A 20,622-nucleotide genomic window follows, 5' to 3' on the forward strand; every position below is an offset into this window, starting at 1 on the left:
CTCCTGCTACTGGAATTTATGCACTTGTAGGCAGGACTCATGCTTGCTGTGAATCTGAGCAGGTACACGCTCCGTGTGTGTATCTGCTCAGATTCACAGAGATAGGTACACACGCAGGTACGTGTCTGTGTGTATCTATCTCTGATTGTGTGCATAGGTAGGAGAAAATCCCGCGTGTGGTTTGTACTGTGCGCAGATGCTGGTGCAAACTTTGAAACATGCTGTCCTGCAGATGCAAAAATGCGTGCCCCTGTGTGTGAGTGTGTGTCTACTCGAGTGCACAGACCACATAAGATGACTCTCATGCTCACTTGGCTGTGTAGCTCGGGTCTTGAGGGGACTAAGGGCCACGGCATTCTGTAGCCCAATCCCACCCCGGCCCCATTCTTCCCTTTTTCTAGGCCTGACACAAATAAAAGGATTAGGAGCCCCCGTTTCCGTCAGGCCCTCCATTCAAAACAAAGCTCCGACCAGCTTAGTGTCACACTTAATGATAAAAGTGCAAATCTCTGTCAGTCACTTTGGGCAGGAATACCGGTATTTGGGGGCTAATCTCATTTGATGAAGATTAAAAGGGTTAAAAAGAAGACAATGAAATGTGTTATGATGCATCTGTGCAAATAAATAAATAAAAATAAATAAATAAATCTACACTGCTGTAATTCAAAGGACCAACATAACATGACGAGGTGCTGAAATGTGTCTTTTACAACGCAGTGTGAATGAGAGGCAGTGGATCTTGCTTAGATTAAAGACAAAAGACAGAAAGGGGCTGAGAGAGAGGAAGCAAGTGCCCATGCACATGCGCCCACACCCTCACAAAAAAAAACAAAAAAACGTGGGGTGTATGTAGACAAACACACTGCTCTGCCCATTCCCATGTAGAGCTAGAATGTGTGACGTGAGTGTGAGAGTAAGCCTTGGGCACACAACAGTCTGAATGCAGCACTTGCCACTATGATGCCAGTCCTCTCTAGTGTATCTGTGAAAAGCCTACGTGTTGGAAAAACATTCCAGAGTGGGATCACATATACACAGTTGGGGCCAGCGGCAATATCACGAGCCAGCAGCAGAGGCCATGTCTCAATTTCTCATGCCCGTTCGACCTGCCAGCCTGAAGGAACAAGTGTGGCCTATTTCCAGGCTATAAAACCAGACAAAAGATGAAAAGATCTGAAATGTAATCAGAAGTGTTGCTAATAATTAGGAACTGTCACCCTCTCAGTGGCACGTGGAAAACGATGCGTCCTTTAAAAATAAGTCATTATAGTAGCTGCAAAAATCCGGCTACTGAAAATGCTTGCTGTCCTGATTTAAACATGTAATCTGGGAAATCAAAATTGAAAACATTTGCTGAGCGTGTGTATTTTTTCGGCTGGCTACTTTAAGGAGGCCATTACAGTATTTCACTGATTTAGCCAAAATCTAATTTGTAAATTGCATTTAATGGTTTGTGGTTGTCGTACTTTTTGTTATGAAGAGTTGTCACGTTGTGAAAATAAACCTGAAGGCCCGAGGACTTGGAACCGGTAATGAAAATCCCTGCATCGCCGAGTCGAGGGCTTTCTCTCGACCGTCGCTGATTAGCATTCCCGACTGACTGACATGTCCCACTGGCTGCCTAACTGCTGGCTTTAGGAGATGAGGTTAAATTGTGGCTACCAACAAATTGCACGCCTGAGTTCCTCTGCACCCCTCTGCTATCATCCAGTGTAATGTGAGCACACCAGGCAGATCCCTCTGCAGATCCTTCTCCTCCCCTGCACAACAGCCCCCCCACACAAAGCCACAGAGACCTCTTTCCACATCCCTTGCCACCAGTCTGGCCTCTAAAGTGGTGATGGGCATTACCGTGGCTGAGCCTCTGTGGCTTCCCATAGCGTCCTGCAAAGTGCTTTGTGCTCCAACTGTTGCTACACACACACACACTCATACACACACACTACTCATCCCCTGCACCCAGGGAGGACTAAAACACTGGGGGGAAATGCCTTTAGAAACAGGAAGATCAATGACATCACTCGATTTGATAACAAAATACTTGAACTTGATATTTACTGATAATGTCAGAAAGCCACTGGCAGACAAAGCCAGTGAACTCTTTATGGATGTAACTTAAAAACGTACAACACCTTTGTTTTTTAACATGTAGAGCTCACGGAAAAATTAAATATCACACTTTATGGGAACTAGAAAGGACAACAAAAGAAGAAGAAAAAACCCACAGATGCTGGTAGTGATGCAAATAAACACACTTTAACAGGTCTTTTTAATGGTCTAAATGTGTTTCGGGGGCGGGGTGGGGTGCACAGTTAGTAAACCATGAGATGACAGATGATGCATCCTAGTATGCTGCTGGGACAGGCCGAGCCATGTTGACATAAAACCCAATACTTCCTTGCAGAGGAACGGGCCAGCTTCAGCTAGCTCCTTGCCGAGCACTAAAAAATCCCAGCAAGCTGAAGCAATATTATCCAGTTTTGTGTTTCTAACATTAGAATTGTCTCTCCGTAGAGGTCCTCTCTTATTTACCCAAGAGCAGCAGCTAAAGACACATTTTTATCCTTTTTAGGCAGAATTAAGGAATAGAAAGTTAAGGAAGCCTTCCACACACAAAAAACAGTAATACACACTCGCATCTGCCTGCAGAGCTGCCTGTGAAGCACTTTAAAATACACAAGGACAGTCTTTAACTGCAAAACTACCCAGCTGCGCTGGCAGCACAAAAAATTATTTTTATTTCTTTATTTTTTAAATGTTTGCTATCCATATAGTGAGTGTTCACAAGTGCCAGGCCACACGGGAGTGTCCTTGTGAGTGTAAAACACACACACGCACACAAAATGGGTGAGCTAACACAGAAACCCAGCCGTCAGCATCTATCCGGCACACACACACACTGCTGCCGCTGCTGCGTCCCAAGCACGGCTAATTAAAAAACAACAATTTCACAGGAGGGCGCTCCAAACTGTTCTAAAAAGCACCTCTCAGCACACCGGGGGATCGTCCTGGAATACATGGGAGGTAAGACCAGTTTTGGGAGCTCTTCTTTTATGGCTTCATCACCGCTGTGTTTTTCTACTGCTCATACTACCGTGACCTGAATTAAATTTAGCCTCCAGCACGTGAGGTAAAAGATTTAAAAAAAAGAAATCTGCAGGCTGATGTATTTGGATGGCTTACAAATGGAACATTTTAAAATAACATGTTGCTAGACAATAAAAGTTTATAGAGCATGAGGAAAAAAAAATCCACTATGAAATGAGAGGTTTTTTATGCATCAGCGGCACCCAAAAGTAGGCGGCGTGGTGTATAATATAGTTAGTTAATGTTATGTTTTGTAGATGGAGCCTATGGCAGTTTCTAACAAGACAGTCCATTACAGGGGTGTTGTCCAACACTTGGGTTCAAATGATAAGCCTTATTACACGGCTGCTTTCAAAGCATCTGCTCGGCTAGAAGAAAAGCCCCCCCCCCCTTGGGGAAAAGATCTCTCTCTTTCTAATGATGTATAATTGACCTCCGAACACCAGGGCACAACAAACTCGGTCGGATTGGCCCGATTCCACACTACCTTTCACATACCGCGTGTCTCGTTTGAGCTTGTTGCTCCTCCACGACTACACCTCTCGTCCAACTGACAGCTCTTTGCCCTCAAAATATTCTTACCGTAAATACATTACATTTGATTTTTCATTTTACCTCACATGGCGACAGCCTCTTTAGGACTCTTAATACCATCAAAAATATTCCTCATTCAAAAGAAATAACAAAACAGATAATGGCGAGCACAGGTCAGTTACACACACTCGTGCATACACTCTCAAAGCCAACATATGGGAAAAAGACTAATAAAATCCAATCTTGTTACTATATAATTGCACTATATGGAGCAGGTTGTGTTGAACTGGGTTGGTGGGAGTTTTAATAATACAGTACACAATTGTTTTCCCCTGTCTGCACTTAAACCTGTTCCAAAGGTGTGAAAAAAGACTGCTTGCCAATTCCTTGATTTATTATAGCTAGTGAGAGCTGATTACGGGGCATGAATCAGTTGCTGTAGGAATGTTATTAGGCACGTAGACCTCTGTATGGCTAGGAGCTCTCTTCGCAGCCCAAAGCAGTTTGTGGGCTGAGAAATGCATCTTAAATGGATGTCATAAAAGTCAAAAAGGTGCCAATTACATCTTTAAGTATCCCATCAATGCAAATGGAATAAACAACGTTAAAAAAAGAAAAAGAAAAAAAAGGCAGGGACTATACTTGTGTCGGTGTCGGTGTCAAAGACCAAAACCAAACCTGGGAGGAGTTAAAACAAACAAACAAACAAACAAAAAAGGAGGTGGGAGAAGAATAAAAGACGTGATGAATAATAGCGTGTGAGAGCAGGACGGCACCCAGCAGGTTGTTGCGTTTGGCTGCAGTGATCAGCTTTGCCACACAAGCTCACCAGGCAGAGAGGGAAAAAGAGGGAAATGGTCAGCTATATTCCAAATATGGTTCCTCAAGAGCATATCAGAAACTAAACGACACTATCAGGCAGGCAGACAGAGCCTGCCAGTCTTGGCACGTCTGTCTTTATCTCTTCTTTTTACACACACCGAATTCATTTCAGAAATTCTCCAAATGGACAACGCTGAAGCAGGCATGAGAAAGAGATCCCTTCTCCCTCTCTCTCTCCCTCTCGCTCCCTGCCGGACTGTCTCAACTTCCAGGCACCTCTGAGCCGTGACGCCGTGACTCTGGTATCCCCTAGTTACTGCTATGAATTTTCCATTGTTATCAGCCGACTACACTCCTGTCACAGAGCTGGATGAATGGCACGCATGGCAATAGATGTAACTCTTTGTTGCTTGCACGGTATCTAACAGAGAGCCATAATGTCCCGGTAATCGAAGTAGAATTGTTAAAAAGGCCGGACACAAAAAGCTGAAAATTTAGTGACAAGCATGAAAAGCGCTCATGCAATGAGAAACACAGGCCACCCCAGGGTCCTCATAGGCCAAACAGCAACCCTCACTATTGTAATACTTGTGTTATTTAAGCTCACTATTTGCTTCCCTATATCTGCCATCTCTGCTGGTTTGTTATAATTTACTGATTCCATTCACTAATTTATTCTGCTTCACAGTGAATGCTCGTCCTGCTTTAAGTGTTTGCATGGGAAAAATTTAACACCTGCAATTTAACTTACATTTTTTAAAATGATTTCTGTCTTATGCCTGAATTAAAACATAAAGCTATTGTAGCTTTTAATTAAAAAAAACAATGGGACAATTCCTTGTAGTTTTAAGACTGTACTAGTCTAATTGCACAAAAAATAAATACAATTCTCCTTTGTTTTAAAAAATATATATATGAGCATTAGCTGTAATAATAATTATGGTGTTTTATTTTCTCAAGCAAATGTCCAGATGAACAATCTGCACTCAGTCTGCTGATGTAATGCCGCAGTATAGCAATTTAACTTACAGCCATTTTTTTTATTGTAATCATTATTATTATTATTATCATTATTGTTTAGATATTTGGAAAAGTTGAAAATTTAATGACTACACCAGATTTATACATGCATTTATATATAATTTTATCTATGCACTTCGAATCGCGCTTTTGCACATGGCCGAACTTTTAATTATAACCTCAGCTTTGCAGGTTGGTGTAATTCTGTGCAATATTTTGCGCATATTGCTTTTCAATAAACTGTTAAATGCCTGCCACGCATTTCTAATAAACCAAATACGAATAAGAAGAGTTGGAATAACTTAAAACGGTAATAATGATATTATTATTATATTATTATTTTAACTAGTAAAATCTGATTACATCAATGAAAAAAAAGTGATTTAAAGAATGAAGGAGCTGATCGGAAAATAAATCGTAAGAGCGCCGTAGTCTCAGACTACGTTTTCCATATTTGAAAAACTCTGATGCGGCTGCTGGTAAAGTGAAAATGTATGACAATAAGCGGAAAAAATAAAAATCAAGACTGCACCACGCCTGCATATTCTCGGGCCTGAGTGGGATCGCATCTTTTTGCTATAAATGCATCCGCTGCGAAGAGACAAACGTGGAAATATCGTGGGCCAGTGTGACAATAATAAAGCCAAGTACAAGACAATAATATATGACCGCTAATGCGAGCAGCCCGAGTGCGAGTCTGAGCACTCTTATAATATTAAATATATATATATATTTTTTCTTAACAACGAAAAGACATTTGGTTTAATTCCGTTTTCTCTTTTTTAAATATGCATTTTACATGAAGTAAATATAAACCAACGGAGGAAGAAGCGATGGCAACAGGTTAGTTTAAGTCTCCTTATTTCCACGGTTACATCTTTTTAAAAATTCAAATAGCATTTCATACTACAGCTGAATGACGTTTCAGGTGCACTTTTGCGCACAGGAGGCCTCTGGGTCAGGTCAACAGAAACCACCCAATGTACCCATTTTTGAAAAAAATGATTTTAAAAAAATCACTGAATCACCAAAACAATGCGAATAAATGCACACAAAGAGAGAGAGGGAGAGAGAGAAAGTGAGACAGAGAGGGAGGGAAAGCGAAAAGTCCTTCCCGGAAACTGTGCTTACTGTTGGTAGTCGTGTTTGCAGTAAAGTTTCCTTTCTCTGAAGTAACAGCTGTTGGTGAGGGGCTGTTGACACACGGTGCACTGCAAACACTCTTCATGCCACGAGGAATCGTTGACTCTCATCAAGAAGCGGTCGGAGATGGGACGCTGGCATCCTTCACACACGGATCTGTGATGACATTCAGTCCCTGGGAAAAGGCACAAGAGTTTCCCGTCAGAAAGAAAGGAAATAGGCCTGAATCAAGGACTGCAATAAGTGATAACTGATAAACGCCCCCAAATCACTTCAGATTTTGCCAGTCTGTTTGAAGAAATCCGCTGAGGTTTAAGATATTATTATAAAGGAAACAGGGTTGTAATTGGTTTTATTTACTCTTCATATAAGGCCCGAATTACGCCATCATCCAGACTGCAACAATAATAGTAATATATAGAGAGAGACATTTTTTAAAGGGGCTATTTCTCTTTATCTGGATCTGTTATTATATCCATTTGCACACATGAGTGCGACCTTTCGTCGATTTTGCATACTTTTGAACTGATATCAGGAAATAAACAGCAGTGTGGGCGCATGCAGAGAAAAGAAAATGAAATATTATAATGACATCCAAACACAAGCGAGCGTTTGATCGCGCAGATCACAGTAATTTACACAACAGAAAAAGAAGACTCACCGAGCATAACTCCGAGTGTGGCTTGTCCCGATCGCAGGGGGTGATCTTCTATTTTAATGCCGTCTAGCATGATGCACGTCTCGGACTGTTCACCCGCGGAGAGGCGCTCCAGTGACACCAGACCTGTTGCAATATCCATAAGAATACGGTCAGACGTGACACGAAAATCCCGGGCACACAGTGCTGATCGGAGGGGGAAAAATGCTGTGTAGGAAGCCGTCTGAGATCCGTGTGGGATACAGCCTGCAGCTCGGAGGAGGAAAGGGGAAAATAAACTAAACTGTGAGGAGGAAAAACTCGACTTTGTGCTCGCAATGGCTAAAAGGTAAAGGCAGTTAAAAGCTGGCTATGTAAATCCCTGATGTGTCAGAGAAGCGTGCAGGAAGACAAAGCTAATAAGAAACTGTGGAAACTCTGAACAGTCACCTGTTATGATAAGAGGACCGAGGAAGCTTTATCTTCTCGCCCCTAAGCCGACGGGAGAAGTCTGGAAAAATGTCTTCACGGGATTACAGTCTCGCCAAGGAAAAAAGCGCAGAAGTAAAAGTTGAGAACAAATCCAAAGATAGTATAGTGTGTGTGTGTGTGTGTGTGTGTGTGCGTGTGTGTATGAGTGTGTGTGTGTAGGATGTCCCGGCAGTAACTCTTTGGAAGTAACAGAGACGGTTGGTTGGTTGTGCCCCTGTCGCTGCAAAAGTCTGAGATCGAGATTGAAGCGAGTAGATCCTCCCACTCCTGCATGCATGGCTACACTTTTTTTTTCAGTCCTCCATTCACTGCTATTGGGATGCTATTGGAGCAGAGTACAGTGAGCTCCACACAGTCCAATAACAACACACAGACAGGCAACCTAAAGCAGACAGCCCAAAGTGATATTTTACTGAGGCCTGACCTGCCATCATAGCAATAATAACAACAACAACAACAATAATAATACAGATAATAACACAATTGAAGTATTATTACATTGTGTGGTGGATTAAATAATGCGCCTTTTTGATGCCATAAAATGCCCTCCGTGGACTCAGTGGACATTTGTTATATACTGTGAAAAAAAATGCATATGAATTTAGGCAGTGTGTGTATGTGTGTGCTTGTGTTTCCACGCTCTTTTGTGTATTGTCTCCAGTGGAAGCTGCTGTTGCCTTTCAGCTGATGCACCTGGCGATCAGTGGCGATAACAGCGGGCTGTCCGGCACGGAGGTCGCCTCTGCCAACCACAGCTATTCATCTTAAGGAAGGTCAGAGAGGAAAAATAATAAATAAATAAATAATAACTGACACGATCTTCCTGACAATAAATACAACCTTCTTATTTAAGAACTGATCTTTATTTTACTTTTATTATTATTAATATTATTATTTAATGTGAGGATCCCACAGCAAAACAAAACAAACCCCCATATTACAAATACTTGAAATTATCAGTTAAAAAAAAAATCCACGTGCTTTTTAAGGTACATTAATAAAAACCCATGAATTCAGATTTCACAAATAGAAAAAAAATCAGACATTATCAGAAAAAAAATCCAAGGTGCGATCAAGATGTTTAAAAATCTGCGGAGGGGTACCCTAATGCACTGAGGCCTGCCTGAAATTACAGGGCTGCTAATGAGATCGTCCACTGTGTCCCGTGACACGCTGCGTGGCACAATGTAATATACTTCTATAGCTACACACCCCGGGTAGGCAAAAAAAAGAGTGGACACATGGAGAAGGCCGGGGAACAGTAAATATTATATTATAGTAAATATTATATTTATATTATACTGGGGTGAGCTATAGCTTTTTGTGGACTTTATTTAAAGTGTCATAACGGTTCCACGTAATAATAATAATAACAATATATTTTTAAGTAAACTGTGCAAATAAACAGGTATTTGTTTTTACATAATTTAATGCAATATTTCCTCTCAGGAAAAAAAAATCATATGTCAGTATATCACATCTCCACAGCCAGTGTTTACCTTCAGTCCAAAGGCCTGCTGTGTGTTGTTTCTTACATCCTTTGTGAAGCATCAAGGCGATGACCTGTAGCCCAGTTTGGTGAAACAGAGAAGAGATTGTTGGCGTTGCCCTCTGCTGTTCAACAAGAGAACAGCTGCCGATCACTAAAACACAGGCGCAGAGAGGAGATTTCACCAACAGTGGCAGTTTTAGATGGATTTAACCATCGCAGAAATGTTTACAGCACACCGAAATCTAATATAAATATTTAAATTCGTTGCATTTCTCATCGGAGGACTCGTGTTCTTGCTAAAATGAGGACATACCTGCCACTCATGAAGTCATCCACCCCCGGTTTGCTTGGTTTCCTTCCAGCGCTTCTATCAACATGGGGTCAATTACCTCCGCCCACTATATTGGATTATCTTACCACTAAGCAGCATTAGGAGCGGAGGACTACCAATACAATATAATCAATACATTTAAAGAAAAGGAAAGGAAGAAAAGCATGTGATACCTCTCCTCCCTCCATTCATTTAGCAGTTATCGGCCAGGTCACTCGCGTGAATGAGGACATCAAACATTCATTCAATAAATCAATCCGCCGACTTTCAGCCTGCGGTGTTTTAATGAGGCACTACATGACAAGCCCTCCCTCGCCTTCCAGGGCGGAAAAAAACGTTGCAGCAGGTGTGCAGAACAGAAAGCAATGGTCCCTAAAGTTAGGCAATTTACTTTAAGCTAAGCAGAACTGTTACGTCCATCGGAAAGGTAAGAGATCATTATAATGCGCCCTCAGAGAGGCTAACGTTCCTGCAGGAGTTCGCTGTAATTCTGGTTTCAGGCTTCACTTAATAATTCTGAAAGTAAAAACATTAAAATAAATAAATAATAATTTTAATAATAATTTTCATTTCAATTGGGGAAGTAGCAAAAACGTGATTCCACACTGGAATTATCGCGGAAGGAAAGTTTTTTTTCTTCTTTGAAGCAAAATAAAACTGCGGTTTTTGCGCAAACTTTTGCCTTCTTTAAAGTCAAACTTTTCAATTTCATTAAGGCAGAATTTAAAATATATATATAAGGAAAGTGCATAAGGAAGAAAGGAAATAAATACAGCCCACTCGCAGGAGTAAAATTAATGTATCATAATTAATCAGTGTAGGCCGATTAAAAAAAGAGAAGAGAAAGCCTACTGCAGGAAAGGGAACGAAATAATTACGATAATTTCATTAAATTAAAACACCGTTTTAAATTTAATAAAACTGAAATATGGGCACAAAAAATACGGACAATCGTTCTGCTTTAATTACATTTACACTGCGGTGTGTTTTTGGGAGGCGCTCACAATTCATTCAGTTTCCAGCTCAGAGGATAACTCCAGCAGTGCCCGGCCTGCTCTGCTTAAACCCGGAGGCTACAATCAATGCAGCGACGCAAAGTCTCACCTTTAAAACGTAAAACTATAATCCATATCACCCCGCATGTGTGGGCCGGTAATACTGCGCTGCACCTCATCTAATCCCCCCTTTTCTTTACCATTATAGGCTCATTTATACTAAAACGCTCATATTATTAATTATTCCTAAAACAAAGCTCGCCGATAAGATTTTTTTTCTTTAGAAAAATAAATAAAACACCTCAGCGAAATTGGGACGAGCATTTCACATCCTCAGAGGTAGCAAACCAAAGCCATAATGGCTCCCTAAATTGCAGGGCTTGAAGACTTTGATAGTTAACTCACTTTGATCTTTTAATGAGTCTAAGCTCTCCACGATGCCCCCTTTTTTTTAAACTCGAATGAAAAAAAAACGCTCACACACACACTTCCTTTATTTTTTTTGTTGTTGCTGCCGATCTGCACTTCAACACCTACAAAACCTTCACATTGAGCAGCAGCGGGCAGTTTCTGAGCCTAGAGAGATTCAGCGAACTTGGGGAAGAAATGTGTCATATTCTTCTTTTGTCTTTTTGGCCATTACTGTGGCTGTGACAGAGTTTCAGAGGGAGATCACTTAAAAAAAATTGTTGTTTTTTCTCCCCATCAAGTCAACGGACAGGCTGAGCCTCGTGGATCAACAGGGAGGATTATTATAAAGGTTTGAGCGTCAATTTCCGATCAATCAGCGGTAAATTAATTTGGGATACTGAATGTTTTCTGCACTTCTTCGTTGGTTTCACGGGCTAAAAAAATTCATGCAGCTATAATGTGATTTCAGACAGTGAACAGTCAGTGAACCACTGCAACAACAGTGAGACAGCCCAGGGCCCCATCGGCCTGTGAGAGCCGGGATATAGGACTACTAAATTTACCTCGCTTTTAAATATTTATTTAGTTATTTATTTGTATTTTACATGCCATTATTTTAAATACTATTCTTCAAATCGTTGGTGTAGTTACATAAATGTTACCATGCAGGATAACAAAGGAGTCATTTGAACTGTCTTTCTACCCACTCTGTCACATTTTCCCGCTTTTTACTCCACATTGAACCACACGGCCTTTCTTATTTTATTGAGGCAGCCCCGCCATCACCACCACCCCCAAAAAATGATAGCCCAGTGCAGGATAATCCCAGCTCCCCGAGGATTAAGCCAAAGTATAATACAGCACTGTCAACTCATGGCTAGATTTGTTTATGTTATGATTTATTGAATTCTGCTTTTTTTCTCTTCCTCCTCCACTGACAAATTTATTGAGTTCCTGACAAATGGCCTGACAGGCCCGTGTGGCAGCAAGCTGACATACAACTTTTTTTTCTTTCTTTCTTAAAAAAACCCTCCCAAAAAAACAAAAAACTACGGTAGAAATCTGTTTACCTGCGTTTAGGCTACATTTGCTATGACGCAGTAAGCAAATTAAAGCTGTAATCGAATTAAGCTAATATGTAAAAAATATAGTCCCACTTTCTAGCCACACGCGTATACCTGTAGCACTTCTAATGATATACTGGATGTAATTTTTATGAACAGTAATTAAAAGTTGAGATTATTACTATCTGTATTTGTCTACATTTCCTAAAATAGGAAGCAAATCTTGTGAAAAGTACGCTGCTAGCCAAAAAGCATCGTTTAAGAACGTTTTAATAAGTCACCGTCATTTTTAAGGCGCACTTACACGCAGCGCTGTCGGTTTTCGTGACGGACCGGCTCATCTGATGACAGTGATCCACGATCGAGTCAGATTTATGCACCTGGTCTCCTGACTCAGTCCGGACACATATTAATTCACAGCTATAAGGCGACGCTGGAGAGAGAGCCACAATACACACTATCCCAATGACAACAGCACCCCCTGCTGGACAAAACTAACAAGTACAACAGTGGCTGCTCATCCACGGCAACGTTTTATCGTCTCTTAAAGGTACATTAACACGAGAACGCAAAAGAACAGGTTAATACACATTATTTATTTATGTACTGTAAATACACTACAGTAATAAAAGATAATGTGATGTAATGTTTTCTGTAAAACCAAGTGAGCACAGCGTTTTAATTTTGCTTTAACTAATTTTGTTATTACTGTGTCTGGCTTTCAGTGAAGTATATACATATAGTTTTTATTTATTTATTTATTTAACTTTATGTTTGTCCTACAAGAACTCTCACCCGTATACTCTATTCTATTTATGTATTTATTTACTTATTATGGGCGTCCAAAATGTTTAAAAAGTCCTTGCTTTAATTCTTACAAAGAAATTTAAATGTATAGTTCAATGTCCGTACTTCTAATAATAAAATTACAATGTCTTATATTATTATTTCTGCATTTCTTTTGTTTCTATCAATTTATATATATATTTATATATATATATATATATATATATATATATATATATATATATATATATATATATATATATATATATATATATATATATATATAACATCATCATTTTAAAAACAAATCTAAAATATATTATTCAGTTCAGTCTGAATAAAAAACATGTAACTTATAACTATAACTATATAACTATAACAGCAAAGAAAGCCAGCTGTTTTTTTGTTTGTTTTAACAATAAATATAATTTTTTAAACTATTTTACTACTTATATATTATAAATAAATACTGAAAGCATGTTTCTTATTGTATTATTACCATATTATTGTATTATTTGTGTTTTATGCATTACTTTTCAAATTTTGCCTCATCCTACATATTGTTTTGATAGTTTTTGTTTGTATTATTCAATCACAGTTCACGAGACACAACAAAAAGCATGCACACCTTCTGTGTACTTTTGCAGAAGTCAAGGACCTCTCACTTGCGAGTTAATGTTGCACCGAGCATTTAATTACCAAAGCAAAAATGGCAATCTTCTCTAAAGATTAAGAGTATAATAGGAGCATATAACTATATGTAATTAATTCATGAATTTACATAAAGTTATTGAATTATTTCCATTAAAATTTCTGTGATCATCTTTTTCTTTTCTAAATATAATTAATATATTTTTTTTAAAACTTATTGTAATTTGGCTGCATTGATGCCAAAGTAAAGAAGAAAATAAACGTTTCCTTTCAACATCAATATAATTACTATCACTTGCACATCATAGATTCATAGTTTTTCTTCTTTTCTTTTACAAAAATGCAAATTGAATAAGGCCTCTTCTGCACTGGGTTATGCAAAATAATAAAAAACAAATATCAAAATGTTTCATGAAAGCCTAATGATTACTTTTCATTTTCGAACGGATTACCTCCAAAACATTTTAAAAGGCTGGTCAAAGTTGGACCACAGATGGCAACAGATGAACATTATGAAGCCCAGCAATAACAACATCTTTCTATTCTGTGATGTGGGGATCTCCCTCTTCCCTTTCTGTTTAACTTCACACACAGGCGATGGCCAAAAAGTCTTCATGTGAGCCTAAGCTGTTGAGACACATGAGGAACAACTTACTGCATGGCAATTTCAAACTAAATTAAACCATGGTCTCCAAATGTCTCCATCTGACGCACACACACACACACATGTATTTGTGACTTTCTCTGTTGATGAGTTCCTAAAGAATCTTAAGCCTTCGTCCAACGAGGGCCATTAAATTTCCCATGCAGAGGTGCAGAGTGTGTGCAGTACCAGAACAAAACAATGAGAACACTTTAAAAAACACTTTAAAAGTTTGGCTTTAAAACATAAGCAACAGATGTTATATTGTCGTGGTGGAGCAGGATGCATGGTATTTGTTGTCACGTGGTTGTTTTCATCTTTATTGCAGAAGCGTCTCAGCCCAAGCAAGAACTGCAGCTCCTTTCATCGTGTTATTCAGTGGAATTGTCTTCGTAAAAATGTTTGGGCATGACTTTAGAATGTGTGCCATTAACAGCAACCATAGCACTTCATGTGGAATATTAAAAAAGTCTGTGTCTGTTAAATAAACTGCAGACTTTGTGGCTAAACTAGGCTAAGATACTGTCTCATGATATAGACCTACATATGAATGGCTCCTTTTTAAATGGCAACAGTTTGAGAACTCCATCCATGTTTTGCTGCATGAGCAACAATAGATACAAAGAAATGATACCTAAAATGTGAAAAACAGCAATGGCAACAAAATATGCAGGAAATCTTCCAGGCGAGGCCAGCAGCCATAAAAAACTCCCTACAATCACACATCTGTATATGTGTGATTATTTCCCTGTCACAATCAAACATGGTGGATGTGTTCGCTGTGCGCGCGTGTGTGCACGTGCACATGTATGATTGCGGGTGTGTCATTAATAGGCTGCACTTCAGAGAAAAAGGTAGAAATCCGCCAGATGTTTTGCAGCTGGGTGGATCTGGTAGTGAAGATCTAGACAGCATCTGTCACGGGCGAACATTTCTAATCTGTCTTGAACATTAGGCAGAGAGCACTAAAAACCCATCACTGCCTGCTTGTGCGGCTCAGTTCACAACGTGTTCACCCGAGACTCTGAAGAGAAAGTTGAAATTAGATGAGAGCCAAACATATATTTATCAAGGCGAGTGGTAAAGGAGAAATTTTAACTACTACTTTTCCTGTATGGGTTATTATAAACTCCTGTGTGTGTGTGTGTGTGTGTGTGTGTGTGTGTGTGTGTGTGTGTGTATTTGGCTGAAAAATTTTCAAAAAGCAAAACAGAGGCAAAATGAAGTTATTAGGGCAGAGTGCCTGAGGCTAAAGACCGGGGCTTTGAACTAGAGATCCAGCAGAGCTTAGTGAGGTCAAGATCTGTCAAACAGCAAGCACAACTAATTTCACCGTGCTCTTCTGGAAAGAGGATTTGGTCCAATAACCCCAGTTGTGCATTGTAAAAGCCATATATAAGCTTTTTCTTTTTAATATTTAAGTACAGTGCACTTTGCCATTTGCAGTTTAACTTCATCCAGCCAATAAGGCTAAGACCTGTTACAGATAGATGCAGCCCTTTGTATTTTCGCTGAACTTTCTAGAAACACAACACGGATGCTTTTAGCTGACATACTTGGTGTTTGGAACTGTGGGAATCACTCCAAGCTGACCTTGATGCTCTCTAGATATTTCCATTCCTGGGTTCATGTGCCTAGTTACCAGTTGGTCAACCTCGTGCCCTGTGAACTGACCCTGTCCTCCCTGCGAGGTTTGAAAGGAAAAGAAACCCAATCCTCCAGGGAGCGCTCCGACTAACAAGAAAACTGCTGGCCCGAATCTCTCAGAAGTGCTGTGTTTTCCCACTGGACCACTTTCAGCTTAATAAACATCTTAACTAGCCAGAGGTCCCGCGGGAGCTGCTGGGAAATCCTCTGGGCAGCCACAGAGCTCAGGAGCTGGCCTTTTATTGCATCCAGGTGGCTGTTAAAAAATGCTGGCTGGCCATAAATGTCCAATAAAATGCAAGTGGCACCTTCGAGGGTGGACAGGGTCAGTGCACCTGTCTGTGGATGAAAACTCCATCCACTTTGCCTTGTCCAATCAGTTAGATGTCGCATGTTGTGCCATCACAGCACCGGTGGTTTACTGAGTGAGAGTACTGGGCCCGCAGGGTAGAGGGGTGGGGGGGACGCAGGCCCAGAGGTTTAACATTCCTTGTCGGAAAGGCAAACAGACGACCACAAAGAGATGCAAGCAACTGCAAGACGACTCAAAAGTGCTGCAAAGAGTGACCAAAAAATGCAGCAAACAGATACAAAACCAAGTGCAAAGCAGATGCAAAAAGATAGATAATGATCATAATCCCTTGCAATGTCTTCAGTCTCAAAATGACTACAAATGAGACCCAGTCAAAGCCAGTCAGGGTGCCTCGCCTCCATGCAGGATGAAGAGGCTGTACCGTGTTGGCCACGTGGCAAAAAACAGCACAAGTATGTTAAAATGAAGTGTTTCTTCTGCCACGAAGAATTAAAACCATCATACTGCCACAATAATGCACAACGAACTGGTCAATTAGAGGAAAGCTCATTGAAATAGGGCCAGAGAACCGCCCGTTTATGTCTACTTGACACGAACAGTGGCAGCAGCCTCCCTTCATCTGTCCAGTCTGGTCCTTGTCCAAAGGGAGACTTAATTGTCCCGGGGAGGTTTTGGAAAGCTCTGGACGGTGTATTGAGCCTTTGATCTGACTTGAAAAGAGCTAATTGATTTCTGTGTTACAGGCAGCGTTAGAGGAAAGGGAGGGGGGAGAGAAAAAAAGATGCTTTCTGGTCATTTCACAACATGTGCCGAAATAACTGAGAGAAAAAAAAAGAGAGAGAAAATAGGCTGGGAGGGGGTGAAGAGAGAGATCACCTCACACCCGACTACACCCCTGCTCAATTACAATAATTTGACTCACATGGGCTGGCCGACCACGGCAGAGGGAGCGGCGAGGAGAGCTGCTCTGGGAGATCACTCACCTTGCCTCTAGCTGAGGTACGGAAAGACAGATTTGATGTGCGGCTTCCCTCTGAGTGCAGCTCGGGGGCTTGTTAAGATGGCGGCACAGAGAAGACCACACGTCTAACCTCTTGCTTTCAGTCTCAGTGGGGCACTCTAAAACCTGATGATGTCACCATGGAACAAAGAAACAAGAGGCTGACAGAGGTAAGCAGTAAAAAAGTACAACCCGAGCATCTTTATTTCTTAGATTACACTTATTCATTAATTTTCCTACATGCTTTTGCTGCCCATGAAGGAAAAGCAGAGGTTTTGGCTTTTGAATAAACTCTGCGCTCCCTGTTTGTTTTTAATCATGGAAGTATGAGGTCAGCAAAGATAATGCTGGAGCTCTGCATCTTCTGGTAATGTGATTCGATGCATCACCTGCTTAAGATAGTCCACTTTGGGTCCATCTTGGTTCTGAGTGTGCTTTGACAGGCCTCCTGCCTTTACTGCTTCACCTCACTCAGTCTCTGGTCACCACAGCTCAGGGGGAAACAGAGCTGTCAGAGGCAGAGTGGCAGTCTAAGCCTGTCTTAACACAGCACCTCAAACCACCTCATAAATACAGGCTTCCTTTTCCAATTTCCAAGCGGCCCATCCAGCTCTGTCTACATGCTTGCTCACTGCTCCATGTCATGCACCGGGGTGTGAGTTTAAAAATGACCATGGGACATCTGGTCGACTCACAGAGGGTGGGGCTTTGATGTGCTGCTCTGCAGCTCAGTTCAACTTTAGCTGAGCCAAATCCTCCAGGCAGCGCAAAGCTATTGACTGAGAAGCCTTAAGTAGGTCTGGTAGGTCAGAGATAACTAAGGAGTTCAGGTGCCTTGAAACAGATTTGTCACGTGTGAAAAGCTTAGAGACAGCAGCTCCTAACTACTGCACCTTCATCTAAAAACCAGTGCGGTCCAAAGGCAGGTTGTTTCATCATTTCTCATATCACGAAGCCGAGCAAAAGGAGGAGTGAAAACATGTGAGGCTGTTTTTTGATGGACAGCACTCTCGAGGCTGGTCTTTGCACTGCCTTTGCCCATCTGGAGCTTTCAGCTACAAGACTTCTTTTACCATGAAAGCAGAACTAGTGATAGGCTTCATCTAAACGTGCACATCTGGCCTCCACGAGTAACATCTCACTCTGCCTGCTGTCCATCTCCAGAAACAAAACCTTGTAACACTGAGAAAAACAGAGAAAGTGCAGTTTCTGCAAATTAGGAGCTGCATGTTTCAAAGCTGGCAGTATTCAAAAGTTCTGTAATTCCCAGCACTTCTAATGAAAATCCTATGATGAAAAGGAGATGTGCTGGGGACTTTTTCCAGTCAAACTTGGCGCTTTGGTGAATATATATATGTATGTATTCAGCTCTGGGCCACAATGGAGTCTGAGGCGCTCTGCTGGACAAACTATGTGATGACAGCATTTCTAAATTAGCCATAGTATTTTTTTCCTCAGCATGATGTTTTCTAGATTAAAGCTTTTAGACTTGCACATATTTGAAACTGGTTCCAGTTTTAATGACCGGTTGTTATAAACCCGTTAAAATAGCTCTACAGATGTCCTGGTCGAATAGCAGAAGGGTATGAATGAGACTGACTCTTAAACTACAGTACCCACGGTCATTCTAATCAATAAGTTTGCTTACAAGTCTTCTATAATAATGCTCCATGGCACAGAAATAAGATATTTGCTATCTGTCATTTTTTAAATTACTAATTAAAAAATAATATTATCACCAAATTTAGTTAAAACAAAAAAATATAAAAAAAAAAACATGGCAGGGGATTAATTATTATAAGCACTATTAATATCAAATTAATCAAATACTTCATTGTTTACATACATTAATGATCACCTTTGCTTGTACAGTGTAAGTGTGAATCTGAAAACATACGGTGAACTGTATATGTGCACTTTACACGCAGCGGGGGACGGGGCTGTCACCGTGCTTACATAAGTGTCACCTCTTCACGAAGAAAGCGGTCCTCTGTGCAGAGGAATCCTCTGAAAAGAGCAGTCAAAGCAAACGCTCACACGGAGACATCACCTGTTGTGTGCTATGCTGGACACCTGCAAATATCAGAAGTCTTCAGTAATTCTGAATGCAAAAGTTCACAATGCAGTATGATTAGCACTATAAGACTCTAATTACCAACAGCGACATTTATCTATTCACGACTTTCTGATACTAATTACCCCTGCACAAATGTGAGAATGGATTCTTTTGCAATTTAATTAGTTGCAAATTACACATGAAGAAAAAGGAGGCAAGTTATGTCTCAGTACTCAAGTGTAAATTCTGCTTCTAAATTTGACCTCTATGTGGCAGCAGGGTGTTGTTTAGTTTATTTTAAAAAAAGATAAACAAATAATTTCATGTAGGTTTGTTTTTAATGTTTTGAATATTAAGAAAAAAATGTGCAAATAAATATTACAATATTTGAAAATCAGCTTTATAAAACCCTCGAATTGATTTTCCTAACCAGTTTCCTGTAGCAAACTGCAGCTGGGTGAATATATATGGCATCTGAAACTGTTCTCGGTGACTCAGTGGAGGAGTCACTGCTGACGTGGGTGGGCGCCTGGGGTAAGCGCTCCCGTGTCCCAAGGCTCTGCTCATTCTTGCAGCGTGCTGCTCATGATAAACCTCTTGACGGAAAGATGCTTCTGCTGGGAAATGAACGTTAGACCGGCCTTTTCGTGTGTGATGAAGCTGCCTCTCTGTTCCACTCCGACTGCTACTTACTGTCAGCATGTACCCGTTACCCTGATGAGCAATATGTGAGTCACAGCTAACATACTTTCATGAATGAATCTATTCAGGAATACTAACTAGAAAAGATGAACTTTGAACGTGATGGGTGAAATAAGACAAAATGCAAATTTAGAAAAGTAACCGTCATGAAAAATAAATTATTTTGTCAAATTTAATTGTGCACATTTGTAGCAACTATTTAAAATATTTAAAGTATTGAATTATTTAAATACAATCCATCATCCCAGTATCTCCATAAGGACTATTTTTTCCCCCTTTTTTAAATTACACAATTCAAAATTGTGGTGTAATTTGATAGTTCATGATTGTTCTGAATAATCCCCTTTGTCCGTCTGTACTCTCTCAGTCGCTGCGACTCTGTCAGCTGAGACGAGGCTCGGTGACAAGTTACAGAACAATGCTTCGCTCTGTGCTGAAGTTGTACTGAAACTGCAAAGAGAAGAAGAAGACAAAGAGGTACACACACTGTTAACAGAATAAAAACATCACCAACAATTACATCAAGCAGCAAATCCACCAAAAATCAAATGTTACAGTCAAACATTTTCATAACTATAAACTAAAAAACAAACTGATTAAACATTAAAGAATAATTTGCTACTTTCCCCAAAGACTGAGAAACTAAACAGAACCACTGCCCCCTTGTGGCTTGGCATGGACAAGGCTAGAAATAAAGTGAGAGCCTGAAACACTGTTGACTTCTGTGGCGTTAACGACAGGAAATGCTTCATTTTTTTGTTTTGTTTCAAAGATTTTATGCATGTTTATTATTTAA

At 40.4% G+C, this 20,622-nt stretch overlaps 2 protein-coding genes across 5 annotated transcripts in view; both read right to left on the minus strand.

The window, feature by feature from the left end:
• lmx1bb (LIM homeobox transcription factor 1, beta b) overlaps positions 1-12,469 on the minus strand; it is a 52,799-nt gene extending 40,330 nt beyond the window's left edge. The window contains exons 1-5 of one of the 4 annotated variants that reach the window (XM_076890717.1): positions 12,333-12,469; positions 9,235-9,298; positions 7,694-8,498; positions 7,268-7,510; positions 6,595-6,781 (exon numbers count right to left, since the gene is read on the minus strand). In XM_076890717.1, coding sequence (XP_076746832.1) covers positions 6,595-6,781; positions 7,268-7,406 — 326 coding nt within the window. In that variant the 5' untranslated portion in view covers positions 7,407-7,510; positions 7,694-8,498; positions 9,235-9,298; positions 12,333-12,469. Of the gene's footprint in view, positions 1-6,594; positions 6,782-7,267; positions 7,511-7,693; positions 8,499-9,234; positions 9,379-9,540; positions 11,709-12,332 lie in introns of those variants that run through there. The other 3 variants (XM_076890715.1, XM_004544162.5, XM_076890716.1) reach the window with 3 other exon arrangements.
• Positions 12,470-19,455: 6,986 nt separating this feature from the next.
• mvb12bb (multivesicular body subunit 12Bb) overlaps positions 19,456-20,622 on the minus strand; it is a 36,480-nt gene continuing 35,313 nt past the window's right edge. Inside the window, exon 10 of the mRNA XM_023153250.2 lies at positions 19,456-20,276. Within this exon, the coding sequence (XP_023009018.1) occupies positions 20,235-20,276 (42 nt within the window). The 3' untranslated portion in view covers positions 19,456-20,234. The remainder of the gene's footprint in view (positions 20,277-20,622) is intronic.

Source organism: Maylandia zebra, linkage group LG12 (genome assembly GCF_041146795.1).
Source record: "Maylandia zebra isolate NMK-2024a linkage group LG12, Mzebra_GT3a, whole genome shotgun sequence".
Lineage (NCBI taxonomy): Eukaryota > Metazoa > Chordata > Actinopteri > Cichliformes > Cichlidae > Maylandia > Maylandia zebra.